This window comes from Chenopodium album, chromosome 11, assembly GCF_948465745.1.
Source record: "Chenopodium album chromosome 11, dcCheAlbu1.1, whole genome shotgun sequence".
Lineage (NCBI taxonomy): Eukaryota > Viridiplantae > Streptophyta > Magnoliopsida > Caryophyllales > Amaranthaceae > Chenopodium > Chenopodium album.
Genome location: NC_137844.1, coordinates 12,335,443 through 12,348,633, shown reverse-complemented (window position 1 = coordinate 12,348,633; position 13,191 = coordinate 12,335,443). Strand labels below are relative to the sequence as shown.

Below are 13,191 nucleotides of genomic sequence, written 5' to 3'. Positions count from 1 at the left end.
AATACTTTGTAATTTGTATGCATTGCTTCTCTAATTTGAAGCATTTATCCACATTGATCTAAGTTTGGAAGGAAGTTTTAGTATGTTAATTTGCTTTATTGCTTTAATTAGATCTTTTGTTGTTTTCTGATTTAATTGTAGAACAAGATTTGACAGTCTTAACATTTTTCTTTCTCGTGGCTGTAATACTCAACTTGCTAAGCACTAGAATTAGATATTGAAGTAAACAACTGTAAATAATTATCCTAGTAGTTAGTTACATATGATAACTTTTGTATAGTCAAATATAGTTAGCATTCTTATCACTTTTATTATCAAACTAATCAAGTCAAAACTAACAAAATCAAGCAAATAACTTGATCATCAATGAAAACTTAGAAGTTAGAACTAACCAAAAAAAATTTAAACAAATGAAAAGACAAAACAAAGGAAAGACATTGAGTTAGCCACATAATCAAAATGTGGACCCCACAAAAAATCAGAAATCAAACCCACATTCTATCCTCACCAAGATTACATTTACATCACTCACACAAACATTACTTGGTTCAATTTCAAACACCCACTTCACCCCTCCTTTCTCCAATGGCAGCCTTAGCAACCACCACCACCACCACCATCACAACCCTTTCCCTCAACCACCTCACACACACTCGCAACAACCCCACCACCACATTCTCTCTCCAACCCCACAAACGCAAACTGACCCCACCACCCCTCTCCGCTCTCCCACCCCTCCTCTCCACCATCACCGACATCGACTCCAACCCAACAACACTCGCCGTAATCGGTGGCGGATCACTCGCTGCATCAATCGCAGCGCTAGCAGCATTGCTCTCGCTAACCGACCCCGAGAAGCGGCGTCAGCAGCAGGCCGAGGTCGTTGGCGGGAGCGACAAGGAGGTTGTTAGAGAATACTTTAACGGAACAGGGTTTCAGAGATGGAAGAAGATTTACGGTGAGACGGATGATGTTAATAAGGTTCAATTGGATATTCGGATTGGACATGCTAAAACTGTTGAGAGTGTTGTGATGATGTTGAAGGAGGAAGGGTCGCTTAGTGGTGTTTCCGTTTGTGATGCTGGGTGTGGAACTGGGTCTTTGTCTATTCCTTTGGCTAAGGAAGGTGCTCTTGTTTGTGCTAGTGATATTTCTGCTGCTATGGTTCAGGAAGCCCAGGCTAAGGTACTACTCATCTTATCATGTTACTGTCTCAATTTAATTGTCACGTTAATAATTGACACGCTCATACCGTCATATAAGTACGTATGTAAATAAATATGAGTAAAACATGGTCGGTATAAAAATGTTGATATTGTGAAGCTAAGGTATTATAATAGTACTGTCTCAATTTAATTGTCACGTTTTTAGTTTATGTTACATTGGACTTTAAGTAAGGCACATTTTATTGTTGGAGTAGAATTGTAGATTAGTATTAGATGATTGTTAGTTACTAATAGCTATTTCAATATAAATTATCATGTTATTAGTTTGAATTACAGTAGTAATATAAATATATATTGTGAGCAAGCTCGGTGAAGATGATGGGGAACTCACGAATTGAGCCTACCAGCTACTTGTGCTTGGGAGTGTGGGATTTCCTTACCCTAACGATATCATTAATATCAACATCAACTCAATCAGATGTACGCGGACTTACCCTGTGGCTTGTGGCAGTAGAAATATTGTTTCCAATTGGCTTTAATCCTGATGTTCAATAACACTGTGCTACTTTAACATTGTAAGAGATCTTTGCACCAGTCTTAGAAATCAAGATAAAGGCCAGTTGTTTACAAATTTGTACTTCTTGCATTCATTTTGAACCAAACCGATGGTACCCTTAAGCATTGCAAATATGCTATATAAACAAGCAATTGTACATCAGTGTGTCATTAGAAAAAATCTGTTTGTAAGTGGCAATGAGTGCTCTTATGTTCGAGTTTTGAGCAGCAGAGGTGCTGGTATGGTCTTCGGTGTTTATAATTTCATGGACACTGAGCAGGATCAAACAGAAGTTTCCATTTCTATAAACTATAGCTATTTCAGCAAAGAGAAATGCAGTAGATTCATGATTAGACCATTATAGAAAGAGTAACTTTGTTTCGTTTTATGAACCTAAAAGTTTGACATTCACATATTTTATAACTCACAAAGAATGGCATAAAAATAATTGAACTCAATGCATGAGCACAGTACGACCTTCTTGGGAAAGTTAGTTCAAGGAGCAGTGTTTGAATTAGAAAAATACAACTGACTTTCATGGTTTAGTTGTATAAACCGACTTTCATGGTTTGGTTTTATAAGCTGGTTTATTTGGTGGCATATATGTTACTGTAGACACCCAAGCTGTCAGACTGTATGACAATATGATCCATTTTATCTATTAATAATCGTAAACTCTTAATCAACACTCTCTTCTGTTAATTAAATTGTAAATTGCTTTCATTTGATATGTTGAACCTGTTCTATACACGCAGGCAAAAGAGGAGCTTCAAATTACCGATACTAGTCCCTCATCAAATATTGTGATGCCAAAATTCGAGGTGAAAGATTTGGAGAGCTTGGATGGGAAGTATGATACAGTCGTTTGCCTTGATGTTCTCATTCATTACCCCCAAGATAAAGCAGATGCAATGATTGGCCACCTTGCTTCATTGGCTGAGAATCGATTAATACTAAGTTTTGCACCCAAGACATTTTTTTATTCTCTATTGAAGAGAATAGGAGAGCTATTTCCAGGGCCTTCAAAAGCCACAAGGGCATATTTGCATGCAGAGGCTGATGTAGAAAGGGCGTTGCAGAAGGCTGGGTGGAAGATTAGAAAGAGAGGATTAACTACCACACAATTCTACTTCGCCAAAATTGTCGAGGCAGTACCTGCATAAATAAATTGAGAGGTTAGATCCATGTTTTGATTTGTTCACGTTCTCAACCTGTAGATTATTTTTTTGGGTTAGTCTTATGTAAAGTCCTGTGATTTAAGAGTATCTTAATATTCTGTGTTATTATAAATTTCTGTATTCATCAAGTATAGGCAACTCTAACTTTAATTAGACAAAGAACAGAAGTTCCAATTTTGTATGGGAGGCTTTTGTTGTCCATGATAATGAAAATAATCAGCTCATTTTTCTTATGACAGCAGATGTTTTTTTACTTCTTGTGGCCATTGTGTTCTTGACAGCATGTGTGATCTACATTACTTGAAGTAGTGGAACACTCGAACTCTTTGTTCACCTCAACTATTCGTGTTTGGTCCTAGATATGCTGACATGAATGAGTTAATAGGCGCTTGATGCTTTACTTTGGACCAAAAAAAATTGAATTACTATCTATCTCATACATACAATGTATATGCTGTGCTTTGAAGTGATGATGTCCATCTGTAATGGCCAATTGTGAATGCTGATATGAGTATCCTCTGGATCTATGTACCATAAACAAAACATTGTACCTTATTTAGTGACTTATGTGCAGCAAATCAGTATAAAAAATGTTTCGATGTTAACTTCCAGTTCAGAGAAGATAATACAAAATCAATATTTGATGATGGCAGTGTGATTGTTTTTTACATTATTGGTCACAATAACTCAGACTGTAGTGTCTCCGCAATTTTAATCAGGACATCAGTAAGCTTGCTGAGTATATTCGTCAATGCATTGTTGTTTTTCTTCTTCTGTTCTCCGTCCAGTTGACACTGTTGACAGATGTTGTGCCAGTTGAGTTCTGCATTCAATAATTTGTCTTCTGCCTCCATGACCCTATGTCTCTGTGCCTTAAGAGGAGTTAGAGCAAGTTTTCTTCTGTGCCTTCGAGCAATTTTGGTTTATGGTCATCGCCATCTTTTCCCTTGTTATGAGGAATCCAATTAGAGATGTCTAGGCATGATCCAATTGCAGTGTTGAATGTGAAGAAATCAAATGATTGAACCATAATTGTGACAGAATATAAGGAGGAAAAAGGCATATTCCAAAGATAGGATGGCCTCCCTAATGGAATGGTGAAACTCGAATTGGTGAAACCAATTGTAACCTGGAGAAAACTCAACCGTCTCCAAGAGTATTTCATTCTTCTGGTGCCAAAATTTGAGGTGAAGAATTTTAAGAGAATTGACTGATATCACCCCATGTTTAACCTGTACTTTTGTTGACCTTGATAATTGGGAAAAAATAAATCACCCCATTTTTCTTATGATCAACATAATTTCATTGCCTCCTTTTCTTCATCTTGTTTGAGACATCATGCGTGATCTTTTGACTAGCCACCTTGGGTATGAACTCTTACTTAATTGCAGATCAAAATATGAATTTATGTATAGAATAGTGGAGATTGACACTTGGACACGCACCCCATGTTTGATAGCAGGGGTCTTTTAGCAAAGTATGCGATTATTCCAGTATCTATATCGTTTATTCAATCATTCAATGTATATCCTGTGCTTTGAACTTCTGATATATGCATTTAAAATTGCCATTGTCAATATCCTGTGTGTCAAATAAAGATGATTCCAAGATTTTTGCACCTTGATCTTAGTATACCTTAATAAAAGGGACTTGGGAGAAACAAATCAGAAGTACAAAATGTTTAAATGAAAATTTGCAATTCAAAGATAATAAGTAATTGTGTCAAGCATGACGAAGGTGTAAAGGTACTATGAGGTGTTGACATCTTTTACATGGTAAAGGTCTCGAATTTTCAGGTCACAGCTTCTCAGCAATCTTAGACAGGACATCAGTAAGCTTGCTAAGTGTAGACATCAATTCATTGTTGTTCTGTTTCCTCTGTTCTCTCTCCAGTTGACAGTTTTTGTTGTGACTTTCGAGTTGTGCATTCAACAATCTGTTGTTTTCCTCCAACACCTTTAAGAGTTGTGCTTCCGAGCAGTTTGCTTTACATTCATCTGTAGATAATCGCTGTCTTTTGCCCTTTCCTTGTGAATCCCAGTTAGAGAAGTTTGGCCTTGATTCTTTTGGAATATCTGTTAGTGTGAAGAGAAATCAGTTTTTTTATGAAGTACAAAATATAGAATGTCATTTACTTTAGCTTGTTTTGTAGAGAATTCAGAGAAATCGATGGACTGATAACCCGATAATGCATATGCATACTGATATTTGGTCTTGATTTGGATTTCTAAGTCGAAGATTAGGATATATCCATAGATTTTTATAAAATGCAATAAGTGAACTATTGGGTTTGGTTAAGCTAATGTGTATAGAGTGTTTCATTCTCGTACCTTGATTCGAGCTTTTGTTCTTTTCCTGGAATGCTTGATGATGCTGCTCTTCTGCTCCCAAAGAAATTACAGTCAGAAAATGTATGTCATAGAAACAAACTGAATTTCAGTACAAAAACAGTAGATGGCAAAAAGAAAACAACTCCCTTTAAGACTGAACTAAAGGTGCAACACAATATTTGATAGAGTTATGAGAAAGAGAATGTTGGAAAGCTTAAATTATATTGATGAATATACAAGAGTATATATAGTACAAGATTAGAGTATTAAACATTACAAAACTATGACTAGATACATTATATAACTAGGTACATTAGCTAATATTAAGGAAAATCTTTGACAATCAACTAATTATATAAATCAAGGAGTAAATCAAGGGATATTGATATTGATGATATCATTATCCTTTACACGCCCCCGCAAGACGGACGTCCGGAACAAGAGGCCGATCTTGAATATAATATCACAAACACTTGTTCAATGTAGAAATTGGAGTGTATGTGAAAAAGGTTGCATTGTAATTCTCCGAGATGGTTTGGAGAAGGTTGAGTATTGGGAATTTTTTTTTTTTTTTTTTTGAAAAGGATATAGAGGTTCCTTCACCAGTTCACCACCATTGAAGGTGAGATAGAAAAATTTCATGGTGTTGTTTTAGAAGGGAATTATATGTTTCTCCATTATGGTTTTGGAGAAAGAATTTCATGTTTGGCAACACTTGGTAGGTAAACTACGGGATGCTGAAAAGGAATTGTTTCTCCGGAAGGGGTTTGGAGAAAAAAAAAATTGATAATTGACATCTCTTGGTATACAAAATACGGGGTGTCAAAAGAGTTGAGCAAAGTGTGATTTTGGTTTGAAGCTTTCCAGGAAGGAAGTTTGATATGGTCACCATCATTTTTCGGCGTCGGCAAAGGGTTTTGATAGTGTAACCATGGTAGTAGCGGAAGTAAGAAAAGATGGATCAAAAGCTCATGATACCATTATATGACTAGGTACATTAGCTAATATTAAGGGAAATCTTTGACAATCAACTAATTATATAAATCAAGGGATATTGATATTGATGATATCATTATCCTTTACAATATTGTCATCCAATACCAAGAGTATCTTGATACAGGACAATAAATAGGAGAGCCACCCCAAAAGCTAGCTCAAAGGGAGGTGAGCCCATTGTCCTATATAAATCCTACATTAGCCCCCCATATGACCGATGTGGGACTCAAGTCCCATACCTTGCAATGGATCATTAAATCCGCAGTCAAGAGCCACCTCTTGTGGCCTCAACGAGAGGATCGTAACATATCTTAAGACAATATGACCCATCAATTCAATCAACACTGAACAATAATTTTATATGTTTCAATCAACAAACTCGGGTGTGGCATTGTAACCATTTTATATGCGTGTGATAGCCCGGTTCTGTTCGATATCAAAGGGCAATTTATATGTTTCAATATCTTTTTACGACGGAAGGGTTGAAATGCAACTGGGAAGGTTTGTGTCGTAGCCTAATATCGCAAGGGCGATAAACTCAAAAACTTATACGAAGTACAATGTACATACTATGGTCTTATGGCCAAGATTTTATATTATGTTGCACAAAATCAAGAAATTCAAACGTCAAGAAAATACCTGAAATCGATCCTGGAATGCAGAAATTCTTAACAGGTTCCTCAGTCACATTGTCAGCAGACTTAACATTGTCCGACTTCCCTGTTATTGCCATAGTCTCCTGCCCTTTATTCTTGATTTCAGACAAAACCTCTGCACCATCCTGCATTTTCTCATCCTCCTCATCAACCTCCTCGAGTCCTCGTCGTCGCCACCCTCCTCGGAACCAAACTCAGCATCTTCAGATACAGCAGCAGCAGCAGGAACCGCCTGTAAAGGCAACGGCGAAACAGCACCAGCAACACCAGTCTCCCTTCCTTCCAAAACCTTAAACACTTCGACATCGAACGTAACAGGCAGCTTCTTCTCTTTTCTAAGATCATTCCTCATATTCCAAAAGGAATCAGCCTTATTTACCATCTTAGACTCCCAATTTTTCACCTTCCTGAAATCTCCTATCAGATTACTCCGCCTCTTCTTGCATTGTGCAGGACCCCTCTTCACACCTTGCTGCTTACAGTAACATGATATCATTACCCACTTCGGCTCCGTGTTATCAAACAACAACCACTGCGACGACGATGACCCTGCTCCTGCTCCTGCTCCTGCTCCTACATTACCTAGTAATGCAGAACTTATCTTTCTTCCTTTGTGAGGGGAGTTTTCAGTGATTTCCTTAGCTTGAATGAGTGTAAGAGTTTCTTGCCTAGTCCATCTTGGGTGTCTTCTGCTCTTTGCATCAGTTACACTGCCATCATCCAAACCCGGGTTTTGGTTTCCGTTTAATTCAGAAACAATTGTCATTGTTTTTTTTTTAAAAAAAAACAGGGAAAAATAATAGTAAAGATTCAATCTTTTTTATTTTATTTTATTGGTTTTTGGGATGTTCTTAAGTTTTGGGGCTGTGCTATACAATTGAAAGGGGTGATTAGGGTAAAGGAAATTGATAATTTTTGGAGATAATATTTGGGGTCTGTAAGTAATCTTACAGTTTAGGTAGGATAGTAATCTTTTTGGGTGTTTTTCCAATTTTAATTAATTGAGAAAATCTTTTCTTTTAAGTCAGTAATAATGGGTATTATTTGATAGCTGGGTTAATTGTGTATCTTATAAATAGGGTGATTATTTCCTTGCTTTGGATGATTTACTTACCTAATATATATGGTACTCCTTCCGTCCCTTTATTACATGTCTGTATTTTTTTTTGGGTGACCAAAATTAAGTGTCTGTTTCAATTTATAGGTTGTACTTTTTTACAATATTATTCTCCTTTTGATGATTTATCACCCTTTTTCTTTTTCTTTTTTGTAATTTAACATCAATTCCCAATATTTTATCTCTCCTAATTCCCAACCATTTTTTCTTTCTCTTTATTTCTCTCTAACCCCACATGCATATTTATACTCCCAATTATTAATTTTAAGGAATCTTTAACTTTCTTAATTTCCGTGCAAAATGAGAATTAGGCTTGTAATAAAGGGACGGAAAGAGTACATTGTATAAGATAGAAAATCAAGTTTATTGCCATTCTAGGATTTGGGAAATAGAAATTGAAGGGTTGTTTTTATTTTAGAAATTTTGTACTTTTACCTTTAAAATGCTTAATTTTGAAAATAACTACGGGAACAAAAAAAAATTTTATTTAACTACCACTCAAACTCAATTTCTTTTTATTTTGCTACCAGATAACGGAAACCGTTACTGTAGACGGTAGTGGGGCCCACCCAATTAAAAACCATCTTCTTTTCAATTACTCTGTACGATTCTCCCTCCCATTCAATTCTCACACCCACCTTCTACCTCCTCTATCCTACTGAATTTTCTGAACCTCCATAAATTACCACCATTTTTTTTTTTTTTTTACAGAATCTTTGTTATAGATTACAAACATTCCTAAGAAAAAAATACACAAACCAAATATGACAACAACTATGAAATTCACTCCAACAAGATGCATTTGTCGACCTGCAGCCTTGCTTTTCTTCTTGTCAGAACTCCAAGCTTTGCATTTGAGTTTCAGATTATCATTTGCATTCAGTAGACACCTTCTTTGGCCAACAAGGTCCTCCACTTCTCTCTACATTGAGCTTATTTCACCCTTCATTAGTTTCTTATCCAAAAGATGTTGGTTGATAATATCCTTCTGCCATTCACTAACATCTTCTTCATCCACCACTTGAAGGCCTAGTGAAAGCCATATGACGCTGCAATTCATAGCAATGAGCTTAGATATTGACTCAAGTATGTTGTAATTAGCATACATAGACCAAGGTATGTTCAATTTACTTGACGATAAAAAAAAAAAACCCCAATTCAATTTACTTATGAACCCTAGAATTTTTAACCCAACAAGTTTACTGCTATTTCACTCAATTATAATGTTAATTAACCATTCAAAGTCGTAAAACATGATAATTACCCTAATTAATGTATTGCAGAACCCTTAATCTAGCATTCACGCACAATTGGGAAAAAAAAAAATTAGAATTGTTAAAATGTAGAAATCAAACCTGATTCGTGCTTCAATTACCTTCAAATTTCAGCACTATGTCTTCCAATTACCTGCATTTGACGATTAAGGTTTGATTTAAAAGGATTTCAATTTTCAGACTTTTTGATTTTCAATTGGGAACTAATAGGATGTAGTTCGTGATTTTGTAGAGCAGTTCGTTGAATTTTATTTTTTTTAGTTTAAAGGAGAAGAGTTCGTTGATTAGAAGTCAATATCAAGCAACTTAACAAATATATGCGTTGTTCTGGGCCCCACTACCGTCTAACCGTTATCTGGTAGCAAAATAAAAAGAAATTGAGTTTGCGTAGTAGTTAAATAAAAAAAAAAATTTGTTCCGGTAGTTATTTTCAAAATTAAGCATTTTAAAGGTAGTAAAATACAAAATTTTCTTTTTTTTTTTTTTTTTTTAATTTTTATAAAGGAAAGATACAAGTAGTTAGGCTAGTCTTTTTTCAAGACTGTAACCCAACCTATGTGAAGCAATAAAAAAAGAAAATTTACTATCTAAAAAAGGATCAATATCCTGGTGCGTTTGCATGAAATGACCTAAAGAAGCAACATAATCAGTTGCTCTATTGCCCTCTCTATAGATGTGCCTGGACTCGACGGAAGAGAAAAGACAAAGGAGCTCCCTAATATTTTCCAGTAGTAACTTAATCTTCCACGGACATTGAGCTTTACCCTGCAAAATATTAATTATAAGTAAGTTATCCCCTATATGTAATTTAACTTGAGGCAGATCAATATGTTTTAATAATCAAGATATTTTGTCCACGAGATGAAAATCGAAAACCTCATAAGGAATAGGAATATGGCTTACAACTTTAACCGCAAGTGTTTAATATTGCACGAAACTAATAATTTAGCGGGATAATGAGCAACAAAATTACCCTTAGCTTTCTCTTTACATAAGACCTATTAAGCAAGTCAAAAGAAGTACAACAATGCATAACATCATCCAAGGCAACATCTAAAATAAAAAAGAATACCATGTCTAAGGGTTACTAGAAGTGAAGAGATTTATATCAAGCAAAATGATCAAGTTTATTCGTATATGAACTAGTTGTGATTTCCTAGATACATTGGGCTTTTGGGTAAGACTATTTGGGAAATTCGGTATTTTTATCCACTTTCTCTCACTAATTTTACACTTTCTTCTTCTCAATTTAAATATTTTTTATTTACTCACCATACACCACTGAATTTTTTCAAACTTACCATATATCCTTGAGTTGTTACACAAATTCACCATATACCCCTAATGACAACAAAATGAGTTCATAGATATAAAGTGAATAAACAAAAAAAACTTAGGGATATACGGTGAAAAAATCATTAAACAAAATATATAAAACTAGTTCAAATCAAACTTGGAATAACCCTTACATTGAACTTGGATAATCCTTATTACCGCTATTAATTTAAAACTTATCAAATTCATTAAAACTTAATTACTAAAACTTGGAAAATAGGATGAATATCATAGATTCATTAGTTCCTTATTTTAGGATAGAAAAATTCAAATAAATGTTTACAAACTTGGGTTAAAAAAAAAAAAAAATGTAACGATCAATATGGGTTATCCAAGTTTAATCTACAACTAAAATTAGAGCTTGTTTGACATCATTTTTTGTTTTCAGTTTTCTTTTTTTTAATGAAAATTTGCCACCAATAATCCCAACTTTTACTCGTCCGCCAATAATAATCCCTACTTTCGATTATTCACCATCACTTCCAACTTTGTATGGGATTAATTTCTATTGCACCCAATTTACCTGAAACCGGATTAGGAGGTTACCTTAAGGGAGTTGAGTTGTTTCCCTCCCTTATTACTGCCACGTCAGCTCTCCCTCCCAACTACTCTCTTTACTCCTCTGCTACTCCCTCCCTTTCAATTACTTCTTCATTTACTGCAACAGAACATCCAAAAAAAAAAGTGAAATTGACGCCATTATTGAAGCTTCAACCAGAATAGTACTTTGCCCTAACGTCACGATCATCAATTTCTGACTAGGAGAAGCAACACGTGATCTTTGGAAAGTGAAGAACTTCCATTTTAGGTAAGTTTTTTAACCCTAAATTTCGCTGAAATCGCGCTTAAAGTTTGCAACTTAATCTCAAACCCTAACGAATTAAACTCGGAATTGATGAATTTGTGTATGGATATGCTATTTATTTGTTAATTATGGCTGTGAATTGTTGTGGGTTTGTATTATTTTGTGTTTTGTTGTTGTTGGTTTTTGTTGTTTAATTTCGAACCCTACATGCTTGGATTTAGTGTAGTCTTGATTTTAATGTAGTTGCTGTTAAATTAGGTATGGCTCCCACTAAATTTACCTTGAAAATGTGGCATGGAGGAGTGTTTCAACATCTTGACTATGGTGAATTGTGTTATGTCAATGGTAAAGGTAGAACCTTTAATTTAGACCCTGATGAACTATGTGCTTTCTATCTGTTGGAGTTGGTTATGAGGTGTAAATTTAGTGGGAGCCATACCTAATTTAATGTGGAACCTTTAATGTAGACCCTTGAATCGTGTTATGAGGTGTAAAAAATATAAGGATAAAATTCAGGGGTTTATGTACTTAGTTCCAGGACTAAGTTTGAAAGGTGGGTTGAGGAGAGTTGATGATGATGACAGTATGAGGGAGATGATAGATATGTCACTTAGTCATAGGACTGTAGAGGTGTATGTTGTACATGGTGAAAATGACCCAATGCCTTTCCCAAAAGAACTTCAGCCTACTTCATCAAAAAAACTCAAAAGTGTAAGACCCAAAAAACTGCCTATAAAGAGGGGACCACCAGTGAGATCTAGTCCAAGGAACAAAAGTCAGCCACCCTTGACTATTTCTGAACCTTCCCAAAATTCCCTTGACAGCTCATTAAAGGCCAAAGAAAATGCTCCAATTCCATTTGTTTCCATTCCACCCACCGGTACTTTACCCAACCAAAGTACTTTTAGAGTTAAATATGTTATAAACCCTAATCCCAAATTAGCTAAAACACATCCCACAACCTCTCCCCTTCTTGTAGCTTCACAAACTAACTCTGACCTTGTGAACAATTATGAGTGGGAAGATTCAAGACCTAACAGCCCTATTCCTATAAATGAGCTGATCCCAACTGATAGTTCTGAGAGTGACAAAGATGATCCACTTTACAAACCAGCAGAATTAGACAAAGGATTAGAGTTAGATTCAGACAAAGGGAAAGGGGCAGATTTAGGGAAAGGGGCAGATTCAGACAAAGGGAAAGGGTTTATTTCAGACAAAGGGAAAGGGGTGAGTGGTTTTTTTGGTGTTGTTTATTCAGATGTTGAAACTGATGATGGAGAGGATAAAGTTGTAGGAGAATTAAGTATTGGTAAGGGTCTTGATCTAGAAGCTGAAGCAGGGGAAGAGGTAGAAGGATTGGATGATTTAGAGGTAGAAGAGAGGGAGGAGATCTTGGATGAAAAGCTGCAATATCAATCAGAGAGTGAGGATAAGGAGTACACTTTAGCTAGGCAAAGGTTTAAAGATACCACAGCTAAGTTAATTGACAATGCTAGAAAAATCCAAAAAGAAGCAGTTCACACTTTCAACACAGAGAAGGAGGAAGAGGAAAGGGCAGCTGTAGGGAATATTTCAAGCATTATGATCCCAAACTTGAACCCCACTGTGATCATACACTTAAGTACAGTGGCGTTCCAAAGGGAAAGAAAAGAGAGCAAAAGAGTCGCCAACAAGTTTTAGGAACTTGTAAACCCAAAAGACAATCCAAAAGGACCATCAACTCCATAAGGTCTTGAACCAAACAGGGTTTGGGGATGAGGGTACGAATCCAATCTACA

General features: G+C 35.7%; 1 protein-coding gene, 1 long non-coding RNA gene and 1 pseudogene across 4 annotated transcripts; 1 reads left to right on the top strand and 2 right to left on the bottom strand.

Moving 5' to 3' along the window:
* The first annotated feature begins 539 nt into the window (after positions 1-539).
* LOC145567399 (magnesium protoporphyrin IX methyltransferase, chloroplastic-like) lies at positions 540-3,568 on the top strand. 3 transcript variants are annotated; one of them, XM_081626665.1, is made up of 3 exons: positions 540-1,185; positions 2,478-2,897; positions 3,143-3,568. In XM_081626665.1, exons 1-2 carry the CDS (start codon positions 586-588, stop codon positions 2,883-2,885), a joined length of 1,008 nt encoding a protein of 335 aa, XP_081482791.1. In that variant the 5' UTR covers positions 540-585; the 3' UTR covers positions 2,886-2,897; positions 3,143-3,568. The 3 variants fall into 3 exon arrangements, with proteins under 3 accessions (XP_081482791.1, XP_081482792.1, XP_081482790.1); XM_081626666.1 differs by having other exon boundaries at positions 3,140-3,568; XM_081626664.1 differs by lacking the exon at positions 3,143-3,568 and having other exon boundaries at positions 2,478-3,133.
* A 1,070-nt stretch (positions 3,569-4,638) lies between these two features.
* LOC145568597 (trihelix transcription factor ASR3-like) lies at positions 4,639-7,922 on the bottom strand (annotated as a pseudogene).
* Positions 7,923-8,673: 751 nt separating this feature from the next.
* Positions 8,674-9,543, bottom strand: LOC145568596 (uncharacterized). The gene is made up of 2 exons (XR_014095852.1): positions 9,355-9,543; positions 8,674-9,048 (listed from the first exon to the last, which is right to left on the bottom strand). It is a non-coding gene; the product is annotated as an uncharacterized LOC145568596 (long non-coding RNA).
* Between the last annotated feature and the right edge of the window lie 3,648 nt (positions 9,544-13,191).